The following is a 20463-nucleotide window of genomic DNA, read 5'->3' on the forward strand; positions in this document are numbered from 1 at the left end:
ACACCACAGAGTTGGAGTCTGAGGGCTCTATTTGGAATGTCTTTAAATACCAGCTCCTTATGCCTTAACTTAAAGGCCTGTCCATACTGTCTCCAACCACTGAACCTTTCATCGGAAAGGTCCGGTTCAACTACAAAATGACGTCATTTGCATCTTCTGAAAAGCATTACCCCGAATTAGAGTTCGGAAAGCTGCACGTCAGAAAGTAGGCTAAGTCAGAACTCTCTGACGAAAAGGTTTGGTATTTGGAGACAGTATGGACAGGCCTTTAAGTCCCTATGGAATCTCTCAGACTCTAGAATGTCATTGTATGTTGTAAATGTTATCATTATTCTAGAATGTCATTATATGTTGTTATCATTTCTCTTCAGTGGAGAAAGGAACCGGAAGCCCCAGACCATCATTACTAGCTCGTCCATCAGACTTACAGTAACAGGCTTTCAGACCAGTAACGTTCTCCTAGCCTGATTTCAGACTCCACTCAGAGAGTGGGCGGGTCTATTGGCTCATTACGTTATCTGCCACTCTTCTCTATGTACAGTATACAACCCCCACATTTGTTTCTGTGATCCAATTTAAGTACACTCCGCTGTATAAGTGCTGCCAGCACTGGGAAGCTACAGTTCAACAAGGGAACCATGAATGGCAACACTTAATGTGACATACAGTATACTGAAGCAGAGCATGATCCCTTCCCTTCGAAAACTGGGCCACAGGGCAGTATTGCAAAATAATAATGGCCCCAAACACACCTCCAAGACAAGCATGGTTTCGGACCTAAACCCTATTGAGCATCTGTGAGGCATTCTCAAACAACGCGCACGCACGCACGCACGCACACACACACACACACAGATTTGGGGAACATTAGGAATTCATAATAGGTAGAAAATGAACTTGATCCACTGAATATTTGCATATGTTTTAATTCTCTTGTAAATTAAAATAAACAAAGAAAGAAAGAAAACAAACAACAATACTTCCTGGAAAGTTATAAGAGTGATGCAGTGAAAAAAAAAAGACTCAGAGTAGACAGAAGTGGTATCATCTTACGGTACTGTATGATGAAACATTAAATCAAAGGCCTTACTATGGAATTGCTATTACCATTGGTAACATATTAAGCATTTATAATAGTGAAATATATTTCAAAAACAAAAATGCATCCAAATGAAAAGTAAAGTAGAAGTAGGCCTACTACTGTAACAGTGAGGTTGTATGCCTCTGCCAGCCAGTTGCAGTTTCATTCTTCATCCTATCATTTTAAAGGGGTTTTCCCCTGTATGAGTCAGGTTCAGGTTACTCATTCGAGCATAACTTTGTTTACCACACTCAGCAGAGGTAAATTGTTCAACTGTATGAATCCTCATGTGTCCATTCAAATGATACATTGAATCATAATCTCTGCCGCAAAGTAAAGGGGTTTTGACCTGTAGGAGTCCTCATAATACATTCAGGCAACTCACTCGAGCAAAATATTTACCAAACTCAGGACAGGTAAATTTACCTGGATGAATCCTCAATGACCATGTGTACATGCAGAGCAATTTTACAAGTAAAGGAGCATATATGACCTCTATGAGTTCTCATGTGTCATTTCAGAAGACTCACTTAACCCTCGTAGGGTCTTCGGGTCACTTTGACCCGGTTTTCAATTTTCAACATCAAGAAAAAGTATGTTAAAATATGTTTTTTTCCATGAAACTCCTTCTGCTTGGCTTATTTACTCTACTAAACATGTGATATGAAAATGGTACATGTCATGCATTTGCAACACCCCCCTGTATCAACATATAACACCCAGGGTCTTCGGGTCACTTTGACCCGGCCATTCAAAGTGTATGCAAAATGGCTAATATTTAGACCATTTCTTTCTGAAAAAACATTGGACATATGGATTTTTGAGTACATAATTTGCTCACCATTACAAACTACATTGATAACAATTCATTCTATATTATCTCCGCCAGGCCGGGATGGCCAAAGGTGAGAGATTATGTTTTCGTTGCTTCTGTCTGTGAACAGCTAATCTCAGTCACCACTGGACCAGTCAGCGTGAAACTTTACATGTACTCCCCCGGGAGGCCTAGGAAGATATTCAACCCCAAATCGTTCTGTTATTGCGCCACCATGAGGCAGAATTGAGCAAAACAAGTTTTGGGGGATATTTATGAAACCGATTTTCTTTGGTCATTTGATCAATGTCATGGCCTACAGTATGCGTCACATTTTCTATTCAGATTGTCCACGATTCCAAAGATGTTTTTTGCTGGAGTGGCACATTTTGCTACCAAATGGGAACTTCATCCCTATGCATTCCGACGTGATTTGTAGCATTTTTCTTTTATTTTGAGTAGCCAATTATGGTTTACCCTCTTTTTCTCCCCAATCCAGTCCTTATGCCAATTGATTCCTCCCCTATGTTGTCACTGCTGTTGTATCCTACCGAATCACCTGACAGTGAGGAGCCCCCACCGAGAGGACGTAGGGCCTTCGCCCTTCGTCCTACTCCTCCCTCCCAAAACCAGCTGCCGCCCAGCCTGGCTGTAGGAATACATGTAGTGACAATTATCAACCTCTCCGCCCAGCTTCCCTTCCCTCAAAAAACAATTGTGTTTGCATAGATGCCCCATATTGATTCAAACCCACAACCTCTGTGGTGGCGGCAGGGACACTGCGCCATCCGATCACCTGTAGCACTTTGTGCAAATCAGAATGGGACAAGAAATATTTGACATATAGTTCTTGATCAAATGACAATAGGGATAATATGTACCAATTGGTGTGAGATTTTGTTGGTAATACCAACAAGATATTTTGCAAAGATCAGTCTCATGGTGGTGCTATAAAAGACAGATGGGAAAGATTTCTAGTGGAGTTTCTTTCTAGGCCTCCTGGGCGTATGTGTGCCAAGTTTGATGCTGATGTGGTGCCTGAGATTAGCTGTTCACACAACGGCCTGATGGTGGCGCTATAAGAGGCCAATGTGAAGAATTTGGGGAGGAGGTTCTTCCTAGGCCTCCCGGGAGTGTGTGTGTGTGTAGTTTCACACTAATTGGTCCAACTTGCCTGAGATTAGCTGTCCACAGACAGAGGAGTGAAAACATAATCCCTCACCTTTGGCCATCCCGGCCTGGCGGGGATAATGAAAAATATTGATTGAATTGTTAGTAAAGTAGTTAGTAATGACAATCAAATTGTGTTTAATATGATTTTTGGGGATTTCTAACTACTTTAGAATGGTTTAATATGAGCCGGGTCAAAGTGACCCGAAGGCCCTGGGTGTGACTAAAACACGAGGATCCTACGAGGGTTAACTAAAAACTGCACGCTCTGTGCAACTACAGCTTTTCTTCCCTGTGCGTGTCCTCATGGATGGAGTCTTCTTTGATGATTTCACGTCTTGGTCTTCCCCGGTCTCCTTCCAGAAATCACTGTCTTCAGTGTCAGATTCAGAACAGTGTGAAGGGAGGAGCTGGTCACCAGTTGGTTGTGATGCTCCACAGTCCTCTACATAAGCTTGTGTTTCCATGTGTTCAGCTGAGGTGCTGGCTAGAGGCTCTGTGTCTCTGTTTTCTGCTAGTGATGTCAATGTTGACCCAGCAGCCTCCTCTGGTCTTTGAAGTAGCTCTTCCTCCTGTTCCTCTTTAAGCTGTAGAGGTCCTGGTTTCAAACCAAAGCCTTTGCTATTAACTGTACAAGGTTAAGGTTTTAACTACAAGTAGGTTTTTGAAGCTGCATGAGCTTTCATGTGTTTCGTCAGAGGAGCCAATGAAAAATATACTCTACCACACACCGTACAGGTAAAGCGTTGTTCACCTGTATGAGAGCTCATCATGTGTTCGTTCAGATGAATCCTGTAACAAAACACTTTGCTACACTCAGCACAAGCAAAGCCTTTTTTACGTGGACGGACCCTCTTGTGTCGTTTCAGGTCACTGTCTTCAGAGATGTCAGATTCAGAACAATTTGAAGAGAGGAGCTGGTCGTCATTAGCTGGTTGTGATGATGGTACACAGCAGTTTATATCAGCTTGTGTTTCCATGTGTTCAGTTGAGGTGCTGGCTAGAGGCTCTGTGTCTCTGTTGTCATTGTCATCATCTTCACGTTTCACTGCTAGTGATGTCAACGTTGACCCAGGAGGAGCTACTTCCTCTGGTCCTTGAAGTAGTTCCTCCTCCTGTTCCTCGTTAATCTGTAGAGGTTCTGGTTTCAAACCAAAGCCTTTGCGATTAACTCTATTGCTCAAGGTTTTTGAACCTGTATGAGTATCCATGTGTAGCTTCAGATTAGCCATTCCTCTAAAGACTCTGCCACACTTATTACAGGTACAGCATTGTTCACCTGCATGAGCCCTCATGTGTTCTTTCAGGGTTCTCAGCCAAACAAATACTTTACCACACTGACACTCTGTACAGGGAAAGAGTTTGTCATCTCTATGAGAGCTCATGTGTTCTTTCAGGAGGCTCCTGTAGTCAAAGACTTGACCACACATGTGACAAGCAAATGGTTTTATACCTGTATGAGCCCATATGTGTTCTCTCAGAGAAATTTTGTTACCAAAGCCTTTGCCACATTCTGTGCAAATGTTTTTTTTACCTGCATGAGTAACCATGTGATCTTTCAGGTCACTCACGCTAACGAATCCTTTACCACACTGATAACAAGTCAAAAGCTTTGCCCCTCTATGAATGCTCATGTGCACTTTCAGATGTCTCCTGTAACCGAAGACTTCGTCACACTCCGTGCAAGCAAATCGTTTTTTACGTGGATGAACCCTCTCGGTCTCCTCCCAGTCATCACTGTCTTCGGTGATGTCAGATTCAGAACAATTTGAAGAAAGGACCTGGACGTCACCAGCTGGTTGTGATGATGGCTCCCAGAAGTTTATATCAGCTTGTGTTTCCATGTGTTCAGCTGAGGTGCTGGCTAGAGGCTCTGTGTCTCTGTTTTCTGCTAGTAATGTCAACTTTGACCGAGCATCCTCCTCTGGTCTTGGAAGTAATTCCTCTTCTTTTTTCTCTTTAATCTGTAGAGGTTTTGGTTTCAAACCAAAGCCTTTGCTATTAACTGTACTAGTAAAGGTTTTTGAACCCTCATGGGTCCTCATGTGTCGCTTTAGATTACCCATTCTACTAAAGACTTTGCCACACTGAGTACAAGTACGGCTATTAACTGAACTAGTCAAGGTTTTTGAGAGGACCTGGTCGTCATTAGCTGGTTGTGACGAAGGTACGTAGTTTATATAAGCTTGTGTTTCCTTGTGTTCAGTTGAGGTGCTGGCTAGAGGTTCTGTCTCTCTGTTTTCATCGACATCATCTTCACTTTTTACTGCTAGTGATGTCAACGTCGATCCAGCAGCCTCCTCTGGTCCTTGAAGTAGCTCCTCCTGCTGTTCCTCTTTAATCTGTAGAGGTTCTGGTTTCACCTGGACCTCCTCTTGTTCCTCTTTAATCTGTAGAGGTTCTGGTTTCACCTGGACCTCCTCCTGTTCCTCTTTAATCTGTAGAGGTTCTGGTTTCACCTGGATCTCCTCCTGTTCCTCTTTAATCTGTAGAGGTTCTGGTTTCACCTGGACCTCCTCCTGTTCCTCTTTAATCTGTAGAGGTTCTGGTTTCACCTGGACCTCCTCGTGTTCAGGGAGTGAGAGAACTAGGAGGAGGAGAGAAGAGGTTCAGGTAATGTCAGTGTGTTTTATGATTGCATCAGTTTGATTCTCTGACTAATTGATTAGTTTGTCCAGCGACCGTTGTCAAAAGGGTTGTGGACAAAGTATGAATTGTGTTAAATGTATCATGTAAATTACTACTGAACTGACTACTGAACTGACCAACAAATCCAAACAGAAAACAGAACTGAACAATGCTTAAAAACATTGGACCTGTGCAGGACTCTGCACCTGGCCAAGGGCACGTGCACTCAACTCCGTCAACTCTAAAAGGAGTGCCAAACAGTTAGCAAGGTACTGCTCAGTAAGTGCCATTATAGGAAGCAGCTCGATTTAGAGAAGGCGTTGTTTCCTCTATCCATGATTGATGTCTGCTGTGTCTAGGGCTGTGAAAATGTGCCAAAAATAGCATTCGAATATTCGGCCGAAAATCCACCGTTGATTCGAATAAATTCGAATATTCGAAAATATCGAATAATTCGAAGCATTCGCAATTCGAAGCTGTTTATTCTAATCTTTTTTTTTTAAGAAACCTTTTTCTTTAATTATTTATTTTATTTGCATTGTTATATTGCTGTTGGTGTACTGACATATTAACGTGTTTATTATTGTGATGTGTTATCTGCTTATTGTAAATCGCTTTGGATTAAAAGCATCTGCTAAAATGCCTAAACTGTAAACTGTAGAGACAGTCGCGGTCGTGCAGCCAGGTCCGCGTTGGTCAGGGACGTGCCGTGCAAAGAATGTTAAGAGAGGCAGGGGCTGACATTTCTAAAAGGGCATTTTGGCGGACAATTCTCTCTTAAAAGGGCAGGGGCTCAAGCCCCGTTTGATGTCTGTGTGCACGCAGCTGCCAGCATAGCATCGTCGTTGCGAAGCGTCACACTCACAGCAGCAGCCTGTGATGGAGTTGGAACAGCCACGACATGAAACGAGCAATTATAATCACACCAATGGAGTATGTTTGGTTTGAACCAAATTAGGTAGTCTACAACTTCTACAAGAGTGTGACAGAGGGAGTTTTACCGTGGCTGCGTGCGGGGAGAATAACTCGTGAGAGAAGAAATCCATGCTTTGTGTTTTTCGGTGGAGAAGTCTCGTTGTCCGGCTTCCCGTCACTACCAAATGCGTCGCCCGTTTCAGATAGACTCGTTAATCATTCTGAATCAAGTTTAAAAGCACTGCAAGGCGAGTGCATCTCTCCACCGTCGGAATGGAGAGAGCTCCCCTCCCCTGCGCGGAGCGGACGACGGCCATGCAGTGACAGTGTGAATGGAAAGTTAAGCAGCTGGAGGTTTATTCTTCGCCGTATGACGGTGTTGCTAAATAGGCACCCTTGATGTACAAGCCCACAGCGTATTGGATCAGCGACGCATTGTGGACTTGTAGATCAGCCCACTTTTGCAGCAGCTAATGGAGACTTCTGCCTTGCGAGACCAGGGACCTTTTAACGTTCCATGCGCCCAGAATCTCGCGAGAAGTGCGGTAGATTTTTTTTTATTAAATATAAATTAATTCGAAGCTCAAGATTTTACTTTCGAATATTCTTTTATTGTTAACATTCGAACGAATATTCGAATAAAGAATATTCTTTCACACCCCTAGCTGTGTCGGACAAGTATGTCAACTGTATTATACGTAACGATGTTCTGCCTTATAGGCACTTTGTAACTAGCCGTTTTCCTATTGTCTGACTGCATTGGCAGTGTTGTCGCCCTTTGAACAAAAATACATATCTTGATTATGTGTGTGTGTGGTCACTCACAGCCTGCCTCGGTATCAGTGCTCTTGTCCTCCAGGGTGAAGATGGGAGCCATGCAGCCATCAGTCCTCCAGGGGGCAGCAGAGCTCAGGGAAGACACACAGCCATCACTGTTGGACATCTGTCACACACACACACACACACCCCCACACACACACACACACACACACACACACACACACACACACACACACACACACACACACACACACACACACACACACACACACACACACACACACACACACACAACTTGGATCCTATAAATGCTATCTGACCTCAGTTGCAATACCCTGCATTATACAACAGGTGAATGCACATAATGATGTTAAATGTGTGTGTGAGACTAAGCAACATGTTACAATACAGTCAGACAACTTCATACTAGGGATGGGACGATATGAAAATATTGTGATTTACGATATCGCAATAATCAAAATGCATCCTGGGGCAGAACATTTGCCAAAAGATCGGCTATTTCTTGGCAAAGACAATGAAAGAGAGTGAAAAAGACTGTATTAAGCACATATATCATTAGTGTTTACTTTAAGTGGTACAGGATATGCAGCTCGGCAAATAAAAGATGTATTGATCCCAGTGCATGACGGAGGACGATAATTCCATAAGAGCCTAATTTAAAAAGAAAATGTTGAGAAAAATTAAGAAATAAGCTAACACACTGACCACACTTAACATCGGCAGTTAATAATGTCTGATTTAACCCATTAGGATCAGACACCGATTCTACCAATGTCTCCTAAATCGGTAGTTCTCACACTTTTAAGATTTTTCAAAAAATAAAAATAAAATTAGCAAATGTAGAAGCTCACATCACGGCACTAAGGGACACGCTGTGAGCTTGTATAACTGCTATTTTTGAGCAGTGCTCCTGAAAGGAGCTAAGCTCCAACATCTGGCTTTTTCCAGGACCCCAACAAATGTGAAGGATGGCATACATCTGGCCTATAGATATGGCCTACATCTGGCCTAGATATAGGCTACATCTGGCCTAGATATGGCCTACAACTGGCCTAGATATGGCCTACATCTGGGCAAGAACAGCTCAAAGTTTGTTGTATGCCCAGGGTACCATTGGCCAAGCTTCACAGGACGCGCTGTGATTGGCCAGCAGGGAACCTTGATGCAATTAACTCATAAATAGAACTGCTCACTTCACACTAGGTGTGATTTTTGAATAACCAATGCAAAAATGTAAAATGACAAATGCTTTCACGGTATTTTGAAAGGTCTGTAGTTCAAATGTGCAGCTTGATATGGAAAATAACCAATCCTGATTACAACGCAAAAACAATTAGCTACTTCCACGATGCCATAAATATATAGCATTTACACAGTGGGTCTTAAATGTATTAGCCATAAATCATAACTCATGTAGAGGGTTTTTATTTTGAAGACGTTTTCTCACTTAGACGTCTTCAAATAAAAACCCTCTACATGAGTTATAATTCATGGCTAGGTCTTTATGTGAATTAGTTCAGAGTCAGACTGAGACATGGTAAACACATAATACTCACTGATTGACGTAGCATATCATGCAGCCCATGTGGGGCTGCGGTGCCTGGTGTAGAAGTGGAGGGAGTTCCAACGACAAACTAAACAACAACAAAAGGCTCTCAGCATCCTCCACACAGAGTACAAAACTACACAATCACTCCGTGAGTCTAACACAGTTGTTAGCCATTAGCATGAACATCATTTCAAAATGCGTAGCGTCTCAACCATAGAGTTAATAGGTTTCAAGTTCAACCTATGCGCAACACGTTTGTTTTGTAATTCCACGTTCTCACACGAACACATTAGGGGAGTGCACAGATTTCGGTGCACTCCGTTAATGTCCGTGTGGGAACGCGGACATGAAGTCCTATGCTCGGGGTTCCGCACACAAAACAAAGTCTCTTCTGTTTTTCTTTCTTTCCTTTTTTGTAAAGTCCTACTGGAGTGAATGCCCTGACCTAAAACACACACACACACACACACACACACACACACACACACACACACACACACAGGAGGGGGAAAACAATATTTAAATTTTAATTGTATTATTTGTTTAATCATTTGTGTTACTGTTAACATTTGACAAAACCATGCAGGGGGCTAGCCTATGTGTTTTAGGGTTAATTTAAAACACTCAAAGGGATACAAAATAAAATATGTATTTTTACATTAATGCATCCGTAGGTTTACTCCATCTGGAACAGAAACTGTTCACATCTGAGAAATGGGCTGATCTTCAGAACACTGTGACCCATTTTTTTTCCACCAACAAGTGAGTTTAAAGGACAACAGCACCTACCTAAACACACCTCCAAGACAACTACTGCATTAATAAAGGAGCTGAGGGTGAAGGTGATAGACTGGCCATGGCCAAGCATGTCTCCAGACCTAAAGTTTAAACCCTACTGAGCATCTGTGGGGCATCCTCAAACGGAAGGTGGATGATTGCAAGGTCTCTAACATCCACCAGCTCTGTGATGTCTTCATGGAGGAGTGGAAGAGGGTTCCAGTAATGGAATGTAATGGTGGCCTAAACATTAATAATATTGACACTTGGGCCCAATTTGGACTTTTGTTGCAATAAAATTACACTGCTATCCAAACTTTATACCGACTACTTTACATTGTATCAAAGTGTAATTTCTTCAGTGTTATACACACACACACACACACACACACACACACACACACACACACACACACACACACACACACACACACACACACACACACACACACACACACACACACACACACACACACACACACACACACACACACACACACACACACACACACAAACACACACACACACACACACACACACTTGGGGAACATTAGGTGGTAGTTAGAAAATGAACTCAATCCTTCACATTTTCACTGAATCTTTGTATTTATGTTTTAATTCTCTTGTAAATGAAAATAAACAAAGAAAGAAAAAAACAACAACAATATTGCCTGGAAAGTTATAAGAGTGATACAGTGAAACAAACAAACAAAACAAAAAAACCTGCCCACCGGTGATGTCACTGGTAGGCAGGTTTCTGAACTGTCCACAGCCCTCCTCTGAGACAGAGTAGACAGAAGTGGTATCATCTTATCTCACCTAACATTAGTGAGGACAACTTATATGATGAGACAATGTTTCACAAACTGTACAAATAAAGGGCTTATCACCTGTATGATAAAACATTAAATCAAGCCTTACTATTAAATTGCTAATTACTTTTGGCAACATATTAAGTATTTATAATAGTGAAATATATTTCAAAAACTAAAATGCATCCAAATGAAAAGTAAAGGAGAAGTCCTGCAGTGAGGTTGTATGCCTGTGCCATTGGATTGGGACTCATTTTCAGCCCGGTAATTTGCATCAGACCAGCCCTGCATGTGAGCGCGTGCAGCGCGCGATAATTTTCTTTAGCATTATTTATTAATATAAACAGTAACAAACACCTATTTTCCCCATCTACTTTCATTTAAATGAGAGGTGGGAGTTTCAATATATGCAACTGCTCCTGTCAGGGCCTGATTAACCCTGTGTGGTGCCCCACTGCCCCAGGGTGACCTCAAATTGAAGTTTCCCCCCTCCTTAATCATACCGGCCGCCGGTGGCACAGCGGCCGACCGGGAATTCTCCAGAGTCTCCAGATGGCCAGTCCGAGCCTGTGTGCCAACCAGTTGCTGTTTCATTCGTCATCATATAATTTTAATACATCCATATGTGATCATGTGTCGTTTCAGAAGACTCATGCAACTACTCTGCCACACTCTGTGCAATTACAGCTTTTCTTTCCTGTGTCATTCCTCATGGATGGAGTTTGCTTTGATGGTTTCAGGTCTTGGTCTTCCCTGGTCTCCTCTCAGAAATCACTGTCATCAGTAGTGTCAGATTCAACTGTATGAATACTCATGTGTTTCTCCAAATGATGCATTGAACTACAACCTTTACCACACTCACTACACTTAAAGAGTTTGGGTTTTTCTTTCTGAGTGCTCATCATGACGTGTTCATCCAGATGGCTCCTGTAACGAAATACTTTGCTACAATCTGCACAAGCAAAGCCTTTTTTACGTGGATGAACCCTCTTGTGTCGTTTCAGGTCACCGTCTTCAGATTCAGAACAATTTGAAGAGAGGGGCTGGTCGTCACTAGCTGGTTGTGATGATGGTACCCAGCAGTTTATATCAGCTTGTGTTTTCATGTGTTCAGTTGAGGTGCTGGCAAGAGACTCTGTCACACCAAAGCCTTTGCTAATAACTGTACTAGTCAAGGTTTTTGAACCTGTATGAGTTTTGAACATGTGCAGCTTCAGATGACCCATTCTACTAAAGCCTCTGCCACACTCAGCACAAGTATAGCATGTTTCACCTCTATGAGAGCTCACGTGTTCTTTCAGGAGGCTCCTGTCACCAAAGACTTGTCTGCACTGGTGACAACTAAAGGGTTTTACACATGTATGATCCTTCATGTGTTGTTTCAGAGAAGCCTTGTTATCAAAGGGTTCGCCACATTCTGTACAACTAGTGGGGTTTCGTCCTGCATGATTAACCAGGTGTTGTCTCAGGTCACTCACATAAACAAATACTTTCCCACACTCGGTGCAGGGAAAGCATTTCTCACCTCTATGAGAGCTCATGTGTTCTTTCAGGAGGCTCCTGTCATCAAAGACTTGTCTGCACTGGTAACAACTAAAGGGTTTTACACCTCTATGAACCCACATGTGTCGTTTCAGTTGAGACATGGAACTAAAGAGTTTGCCACATTCGGTACACCTGATGGAGTTTTTACTTGCATGGTAAACCAGGTGTTGTTTCAGGTCACTCACGAGAACAAAATCTTTACCACACTCGGTACAAGCAAAGCCTTTTTCACGTGCATGAGTATTCATGTGTCGCTTCAGAAAACCCTTTCCACGACAGACTCTGCCACACTCACTACAAGTATAGCTATTGACTGTAGTAGTCAAGGTTTTTGAACCGGTGTGTGTATGCATGTGTCTCTTCAGATGAGGCATTCCACTAAAGCCTCTGCCACACTCGGTACAAGTACAGCATGTGTTACCTGCATGAGTGCTCATGTGTTCTTTCAGATGGATCCGGAAAGAAAAGGCTTGGCTACAGTCGGTACAAACAAAGCGTTTCTCACGTCTATGAACCCTCATGTGTCGTTTCAGGTAACTCAGTAAAACAAAGCCTTTGCCACACTCTGTACAACTAAAGCATTTGTTCTCTGTCTGGCTGCTCGTGGGTGGAGTTTGTTGTGATGAGGAGTCCCGGGACAGCTCGTTGCTCAAAGACAAGCGTCGTCCTTCCACATTTTCTGTCTCATGCGAGTTTAGTTTGTTTAAGGCGGACTGATCTTCCCTGGTCTCCTCCCAGTCATCACTGTCTTTAGTGATGTCAGATTCAGAACAATTTGGAGAGAGGAGCTGGTCGTCATTAGCTGGTTGTGATGATGGTACCCAGCTGTTTATATAAGCTTGTGTTTTCATGTGTTCAGTTGAGGTGCTGGCTAGAGGCTCTGTCTCTCTGTTTTCATTGACATCATCTTCACGTTTCACTGCTAGAGATGTCAACGTTGACCCATCAGCCTCCTCTGGTCTTTGAAGTAGCTCCTCCTCCTGATCCTCTTTAATCTGTAGAGGTTCTGGTTTTACCTGGACCAGACTTGAGTTCCTCTCATCCTGTTCAGTGGTGACCTCCTCTTTACATGCAGGGAGGTGTGGAAACTCTAGACAAAGGATAAAACAAGTGAACTATTGAAAAAAGATAAACGTGTTTCTGCAGCTCGCTAAATGGTTGCAACCTTGTGTAGCGTTTGGTGTTAGCATTAGCATTTTTAGCATGAACATTAACATCAGCATTAGCATTAGCATTTTTAACATTAGCATTTTTAGCATTAGCTTTAACCGAGTTTGAGACCAGTATCGTGTTGGGAAGTGGAGTTATGGCTGTTAAAAGCCCAGCCAATAGGAAGGCAAAGTGGGCGGGTCTTAACCAATTACAGGTCATTCCTATTGGCTGTGTAAGTACACACAACAAATTCCAAGACAGTACACTGCTGCAAACTGGAGTTGTGGCAATTAGAGCTCATTCTTATTGGCTATCTAAGTACAGACAGCGAGTTTCGAGACGGTACCATGCTGCACACTGGAGTTATAGCTGTTTAAAGCTCAGCCAATAGGAATTGGCTGAGTGCACGGAATTTTAAGTTTGCCTGTGTAATAGAATGCATATTTAACTGAATGGGCAAGTAATGCCTTGATGACCAGAAATCGATTGCTCATGCTTTCAGTCTGTCTGTAGGGGGAGCCACAGCCAACGTTCTTCATTCAATACAACCACTTGAATGAGAAAAGACGTGTCTGTGTTGTTTCACACACACATTATATTCTCCCCTGATTCAGGTAAATAATTGGTTTATCTAATGGATATTTGCTATTGCATGCTAGCCCTGCATTCTGTGTTTTGATGAGGAAATTACATTGACTGTCGGTGGTGTTTTCTGTGGCCACAAAGTATTTACATGAGCTGATGCTAAGCTAGTGTAGTTAAGCTAGCGTGGTGTGGGCTGCGGCTGCTGCACGTTGATATCTGATGATGTCAGTCAATGAAATTAGATACAGCTATGTAGTTTAGGATCGCGACATGTGGAGTGGCTGCAGAGTTAATGTACAAAGAGTTATTGAAGTTAAACACAGTTATAATTCATGATAAGAGGTAAAATGTATTAAGTTAAAAGCAGTTATAATTCATGTGATAATTCTTGATAAGAGTATAAATGCAATGTATGAAAGCAGCTAGGAGGGTTGATATTATGCTTACCTAAGCTATACCTGCACACTTCCCTGGTTCTGGTTTTGTAACTATAGTGATCTGGTGGTGAAGCTGTTTATTTGTTTGTGATTTGATTCAATACAACCACTTGAATGAGAAAAGACCTGTCTTTGTTTTTTCACACACACATTATATTCTCCCCTGTTTCAGGGGTTCAACACCTGCAGCTCGCTAAGTGTGTGCATTGTTTAGCATTAGCATTTTTAACATTAGCAATAGCATTTTGAAGGTTAGCATTTTTAGCTTTAGCATTTTTAGGATTTTTAACATTAGCATTAACATTTTTAACATTAACATTAGCATTAGTCTAAGTAGCGGTTAGCATTAGTGGTTAGCCGTTAGGTCTGTGGGACCACCCACCAGGTTTCGAGACGGTACCATGCTGCAAACTGGAGTAATAGCTGTTTAAAGCTCAGCCAATAGGAAGACAGAGAGGGCAGGGCTTAGCAATTACAGCTTGTCCCTATTGGCCGTCTAAGTACACAAACCAAGTTTTCGAAACGGTAACATGCAGCAAACTGGAGTTATAGCTGTTTGAAGCTCAGCCAATAGGAAGAAGGCGGATTACAATAAGTGTTTTGCCATTGCATGGCAGGCACGCTTAATAAAGTCTCCCAGGACTATAGTGTGTTGCCCTGTTGGGCAACCACACTAATAAATAAATAAATAATGAAGATAACATACGTTCAGCGAGCCCACAACTATAATTATTGTTCCTAGATTAGATGGAAAGCCGGGAACTGGAAAACAAATTCCAAGAATATTGCAATCGTTGCATCTCTAGTAAATAAAACCGTACATACCTATCCTGTACAGCTTCACTACAGGTTGCATCCTTGTAGACATTCCATGTCCCTCATCCATCTCTCGCTGTTCCTCTGACAACGTCGAATATATTTTGGAGGAGATTTCTCTCGATACCATAGACCTCTCCCTGTGGTGGTCTGTGGAAATAACCAGTAGAAAGAATGTTTAATTACCATTCAGCAACATTACATACAGAAAACTTCACTAACTCCCACCAAACACCAATGGCGTGTAGCTGTCTTCATTGGCTGGGAAATAAGGTAGAACTAGAAAAGAAATGCATTCCCGGCCGAGCCTCACGTTTTGATGTATATATTGTGGGGGTGGCGTAAATCGTGCGGCAGTTATTATGTGCCGAACTTTTGGCAGAACATTACTTACTTATGTATTTAAGTATGGCAGATTACAATAAGTGTTTTGCCATTGCATGGCAGGCACACTTAATGAAGAGCTCATGTAATATCAGCTCTACAGATACAGAGAGATCTACCTCCATTTTCCATTCGGTGAACATATCTCGATCCAAGTCCACTTAATGTCAACGTTGACCCAGCAGCCTCAACTGGTCTTTGAAGTAGCTCCTCCTCCTGTAGAGGTTCTGGTTTCACCTGGACCAGACTGGAGCTCCTCTCCTGCTGTTCAGCGGAAGCTTCCTCTTTACATGCAGGAAAGAGCGAGAGACCTAGGAGGAGGAGAGAAGAGGAAACGTCAAGTGTGTTTCATGATTGCATTATTATTATTTTTTTTGGACTATGACCATGTTATTTATAAAAATGCTGCTGTTTTTCCGTCCTCAAGGCCTTCAAAACAGCTAATCATTCTGCCCTGCAATGTATATCGAGGTGAACATTATAGGACTCATCACTGCATCCTGTCTGATAGAGTGTGTGTGTGTGTGTGTGTGTGTGTGTGTGTGTGTGTGTGTGTGTGTGTGTGTGTGTGTGTGTGTGTGTGTGGTCACTCACAGCCTGCCTCAGTCTCAGTGCTCTTGTCCTCCAGGGTGAAGATGGGAGCCATGCAGCCATCAGTCCTCCAGGGGGCAGCAGAGCTCAGGGAGGAATGCATGTGGCACTGAGGGGACATGCTGTGACTGGACACACAGCCATCACTGTTGAACATCTGACACACACACACACACACACACACACACACACAAACACACACACACACACACACACACACACACACACACACACACACACACACACACACACACACACACACACACACACAAAGACCTGAAAATTAAGGCCCGGCCCTAACTGGGCCCTACTGGGCAGGCCCGAGTTCGGCCCGGCCCCAACAAAATAAATTATCATCATTTTCGGCCCGAAAACCAGAGACAGAGAGAGGGGGAAAAAAAGAAATGTTGCCAGTAACCAACATCAGTGTCTCAAATCACAACAGTGAGAGAATGCCTAGTTGGCGAAATGGCAACTTCACGTGTTAGTGTTCATGAAACCTGCTGGGTTCTGCACAAAATAGCCTAGTTAAATCCCTGTTGTTGTCAACAGTCAAGCTCAATCATACAACTCGCATTCTGTCTCTCCCTGGCGTTGTCGCTGCCTGCGTGATTTATATTTCGTCTTTTCAATGGTGACGCACCAAACATTGGCAGCAGGCGAGGCAGATCTATAAACCCAAAACGTGTTCATCTGACTTATATTCTGGGTTTACACATCTGTTATGCTTGGTGTGCGACACCACCTGACCACCATGCTTAAACATACACAACTCAGGCATGTACTGTATGCCTTCTGTGAGTCCAAGTGGTGTGCTGTGGCTTTAAACCCGTTAACAATTTTGCTGCCATTTTAAACATAGCTGTCGTAAGCAGCTGCCAAATTGTCCTTACCGTTTAACGTGGGCACGTGCACGCATAGTGCATGATCTGTGCACGACTCATGTAGTAGACCGGTAGACAAGATGACAGCTTTCGAATAAAAAAAAATAGACAAATCCGTTGCCAGGCAGTATCCTGCAGAATCCGCCAGTATTTACATAAGAAAACGTTGGAAACAGCAGCTGTGCGCTATGGTAACACGTGGGCACGTTCGCGCACATAGCAGACGATATGTGCGCGGATCATATGCCAGGCGGGCACAAGAATCAAACAACTATCAAATATAAAAAAATGTTATGGCCGTGCAGCTCCTTCCTCTGTTTACAACGCAAACCTATGGGACGGCAGCTGCGATGGGCTCTCAGACCGGATATGGAAACCTAGATCCGGTCTAAACAGGAAATACGACCGGATACAGTTAGGGGGCGGGCCTAAGACTACGAAACGGCTATATACAGCGATCATACTTTTAATTGTTTCATAATGATTAAAGCTAATAAAATTTCCGGGAACGACGGACATCGCAGCGTGGTACAGCGGGAAATCAACGGTTTCGACGGGATCGCGGGAAATGAGTTAATATAAATGGAAATGCACACAGCAGCGAGGGACACTTCATTAGCGAGACGATCGTCTCTGTTTCTGCCAGAATTTACGGTAGAATTATTTGTGGGACACATCCGGTTAACAGCAGACATACAAGCTCACGTCGCATATGCAAACACTGTGAACTTGTAGATCAAAGTAGATCAAAGTAGCAAACTAGACCCTGGAAACTACCGCCCCGTTTCCATTCTTAGCTCCATATCCAAAGTCATGGAGAAAATAGTCTACGAACAGATTGCAAGATATCTCGATGAGAATAATCTGATTTACGAGTTCCAATCTGGATTCAGAAAATCCCATTCCACTGACACATGCCTTCTCTATTTGACTGACCAAATCAAACGCGAAGCGGATCAGGGCAAATATAGTGGCATGGTCATGATGGACCTCCAGAAGGCATTTGACACCGTGGATCATGCTATTCTGATTGAGAAACTAAAAGCCATCGGTCTTGACAGCGCAGCAGTGAGCTGGATGCAATCTTACCTGGTGGGGAGGGAACAGGTGGTGGAGATTAACGGAACCCTGCCCCCCCCCCCCTCCCAGTAAGCTGTGGTGTTCCTCAAGGTAGCATACTGGGACCTCTGTTGTTCCTAATATACGTGAACGACATGGCATCTGCTTGCGACTGCAACCTGTTCCTGTTCGCGGATGACTCGGCTCTCCTAGTCTCGGGCAAGGACCACTTGCAGGTTGAAAAGACACTTAACTCTGAACTGAGTAAGATCTGCACATGGCTTAACGACAACAAATTATCAATTCACCTGGGAAAAACCGAGTCCATCCTCTTTGGATCAAATCATAACCTCAAAAAGGTAGATGACTTCACAATCAAAGTGGGTGACAAGGTCATAACACGAAAAAACGAAATCTCTTACTTAGGATGTATCCTTGAAGCTAATCTTTCCAGCGAAAAGATGACTTCAAAAGTAATACAAAAAATCAACCAACGAACTCGTTTCCTACAGAGGATCGCCCCAATGGTCAACTTCAACACACTGAAGACCATAGCTGGTGCAATAATCCAGCCCCTCTTTGACTACGGAGTCCACGTATGGTATCGTGACGCCCCACAAGCCCTTAAAACTAAACTCCAAACAGCCCAAAATAAACTAATTAGGGTCCTGCTTAACCTTCCCTATCAGACTCACCTCACCGCTACTCACCAGTTAAGAGTGGGGTGGCTCAGAGTAGATGACAGAGTACAGCAACTTGCAATGGGCCTGGTGTACAAGATACACTACACCACTATGATACCCAAGTACCTGTCAAAATACTTTATAAACGTTAAGGATGTCCATAATTACAACACCAGAGGCAGTGCCACAGATCACGTTCAACCCAGAGTCAACTCAAAGAAAGGGTCGAACTCGTTCTTCTGCTATACCACAAAAATGTGGAATGCCTTACCGAAGGCCATAAAGGAGTGTGGATCACTAGCATCCTTTAAAATTGCCCTGAAAAACCACTTACAGGCAGCAGCCGTTCGCAACTGGTAAAAAACCTAGCCCAACCCTACCCTCCCTGCCCCTTCCTTGTATATACTTGTATACTTGTATATTCCTTGTATATACTTACTGTTTGTTTAGTTTTACTGTATATTCCTTGTATATACTTACTGTTTGTTTAGATTTACTGTTTTTCTTTTCTTTTTTTTCCCCCTTTTCTTTACATATCTACTGCATAGTACTGTGTTCTATTTGTCTGTCATTCAATGTTATATGAGATACTTAAATGGTTTCCTGTTGAAATAAGCTTAGTCTTTTCATGGATCTCCTTTTAGTAGACCTTGTACCAGTGAACTGTACCGTCATGAATCTGTACATTTTCCTATGCAAACTTCTAATAAAGCCTTCAATCAATCAATCAATCAAATCACACCCGGCTGTGACGCCGGGAATGCCGCAATTCTTATGCGCAATGCACGATGGGACGTTAGAAAGTTGTGGATAAGGCAAGGTTGTCAACGTATGGTGCTTTTAGGTTGATGTTGTTGTAATACAATCCTCCTTAAGTCCTTGTCAAAATATTCAACTGGTTCCGCTTTGAATGTAAATTTCTTAGATTTATAACTTAATACAAACTTGTAAAACTGCCTGCTGCCTTTTAAATTAACATGCAGCTCGAAACTTTCATCGATTCTCAGCAGCGACACACAGAGCTAACGCTGAGGCAGAATTTCCGTATATCCAAAGGTTTCGTTCTGATGTCACCCCAAGAGCCAGACCGCTAGGAGACTATACTTCTGTATGCGTCACCGATTATCCTTGGTCCATTGGTTAGGAACATAGGCAGGCTTCAGTGCTGTGGTGCAGACAGCCAGACAGAATATGAGCCTGTTCTCTGTTGCTTGAGTGACGGACCCGAGGCTTGACTAATCAGCATAATGTTTGGGCCCGGCTCTGCCCGATAATGTCGAGTTGGGTCGGGTAAGGTTGGGCTCAGGCAGAATTTGAGAACTCTAATGGTAATACTAGCAGCAAACGACTTGGATCCTATAAATGCTATCTGCACCTAAGTTGCAATACCCTGCATTATACAACAGGTGCATGCACATAATGATGTTAAATGTCTGTGTGTGAGACTATGCAACATGTCAGCCAACTTCATACTCACCTCGGTGATGGTGTTCCCGGTGAACAGCACAGAGGCAGCGCTAAGAGAGTTCACCTCAGGCATTCCTCTGACTTCAGGAGATGAAGTCCAAGTACCAGAGTGTCCTCCAAGGCACTCCCAGCTAACCCTCATCTGTGCCCCGACGTAGGTCACGTGAGTGTCGGTTATGGGCTTTCCACAGCACTGACACATTCTGAAGAGTTCTCTGATACAGGACTCATGAACAATGGCCTTAGGCTCCTGCGAGTCAAACGCCATCATCTCCTCTCCAGATGACATCTGGGTGGCGCTTGAATCGTCTTC

The 20463-nt window shown here is 43.1% G+C and overlaps 1 protein-coding gene and 1 long non-coding RNA gene across 2 annotated transcripts in view; both read right to left on the bottom strand.

Annotated features, from left to right (window-relative positions):
* Positions 1-4377: 4377 nt before the first annotated feature.
* On the bottom strand, positions 4378-7551 carry LOC308299848 (uncharacterized protein; the record flags this gene model as incomplete). The annotated part of the gene is made up of 3 exons (XM_080743631.1): positions 4378-4410; positions 5333-5652; positions 7434-7551. 3 exons carry the CDS (start codon positions 7549-7551, stop codon positions 4378-4380), a joined length of 471 nt encoding a protein of 156 aa, XP_080599757.1.
* Positions 7552-13038: 5487 nt separating this feature from the next.
* The window catches only part of LOC308299005, a 93760-nt gene continuing 86335 nt past the window's right edge, over positions 13039-20463 (bottom strand). Inside the window, exon 3 of the long non-coding RNA XR_013962752.1 lies at positions 13039-13066. This is a non-coding gene — a long non-coding RNA (uncharacterized lncRNA). The remainder of the gene's footprint in view (positions 13067-20463) is intronic.

This window comes from Nannobrachium achirus (genome assembly GCF_963921795.1).
Source record: "Nannobrachium achirus genome assembly, chromosome: 15".
Classification (NCBI taxonomy): Eukaryota; Metazoa; Chordata; class Actinopteri; order Myctophiformes; family Myctophidae; genus Nannobrachium; species Nannobrachium achirus.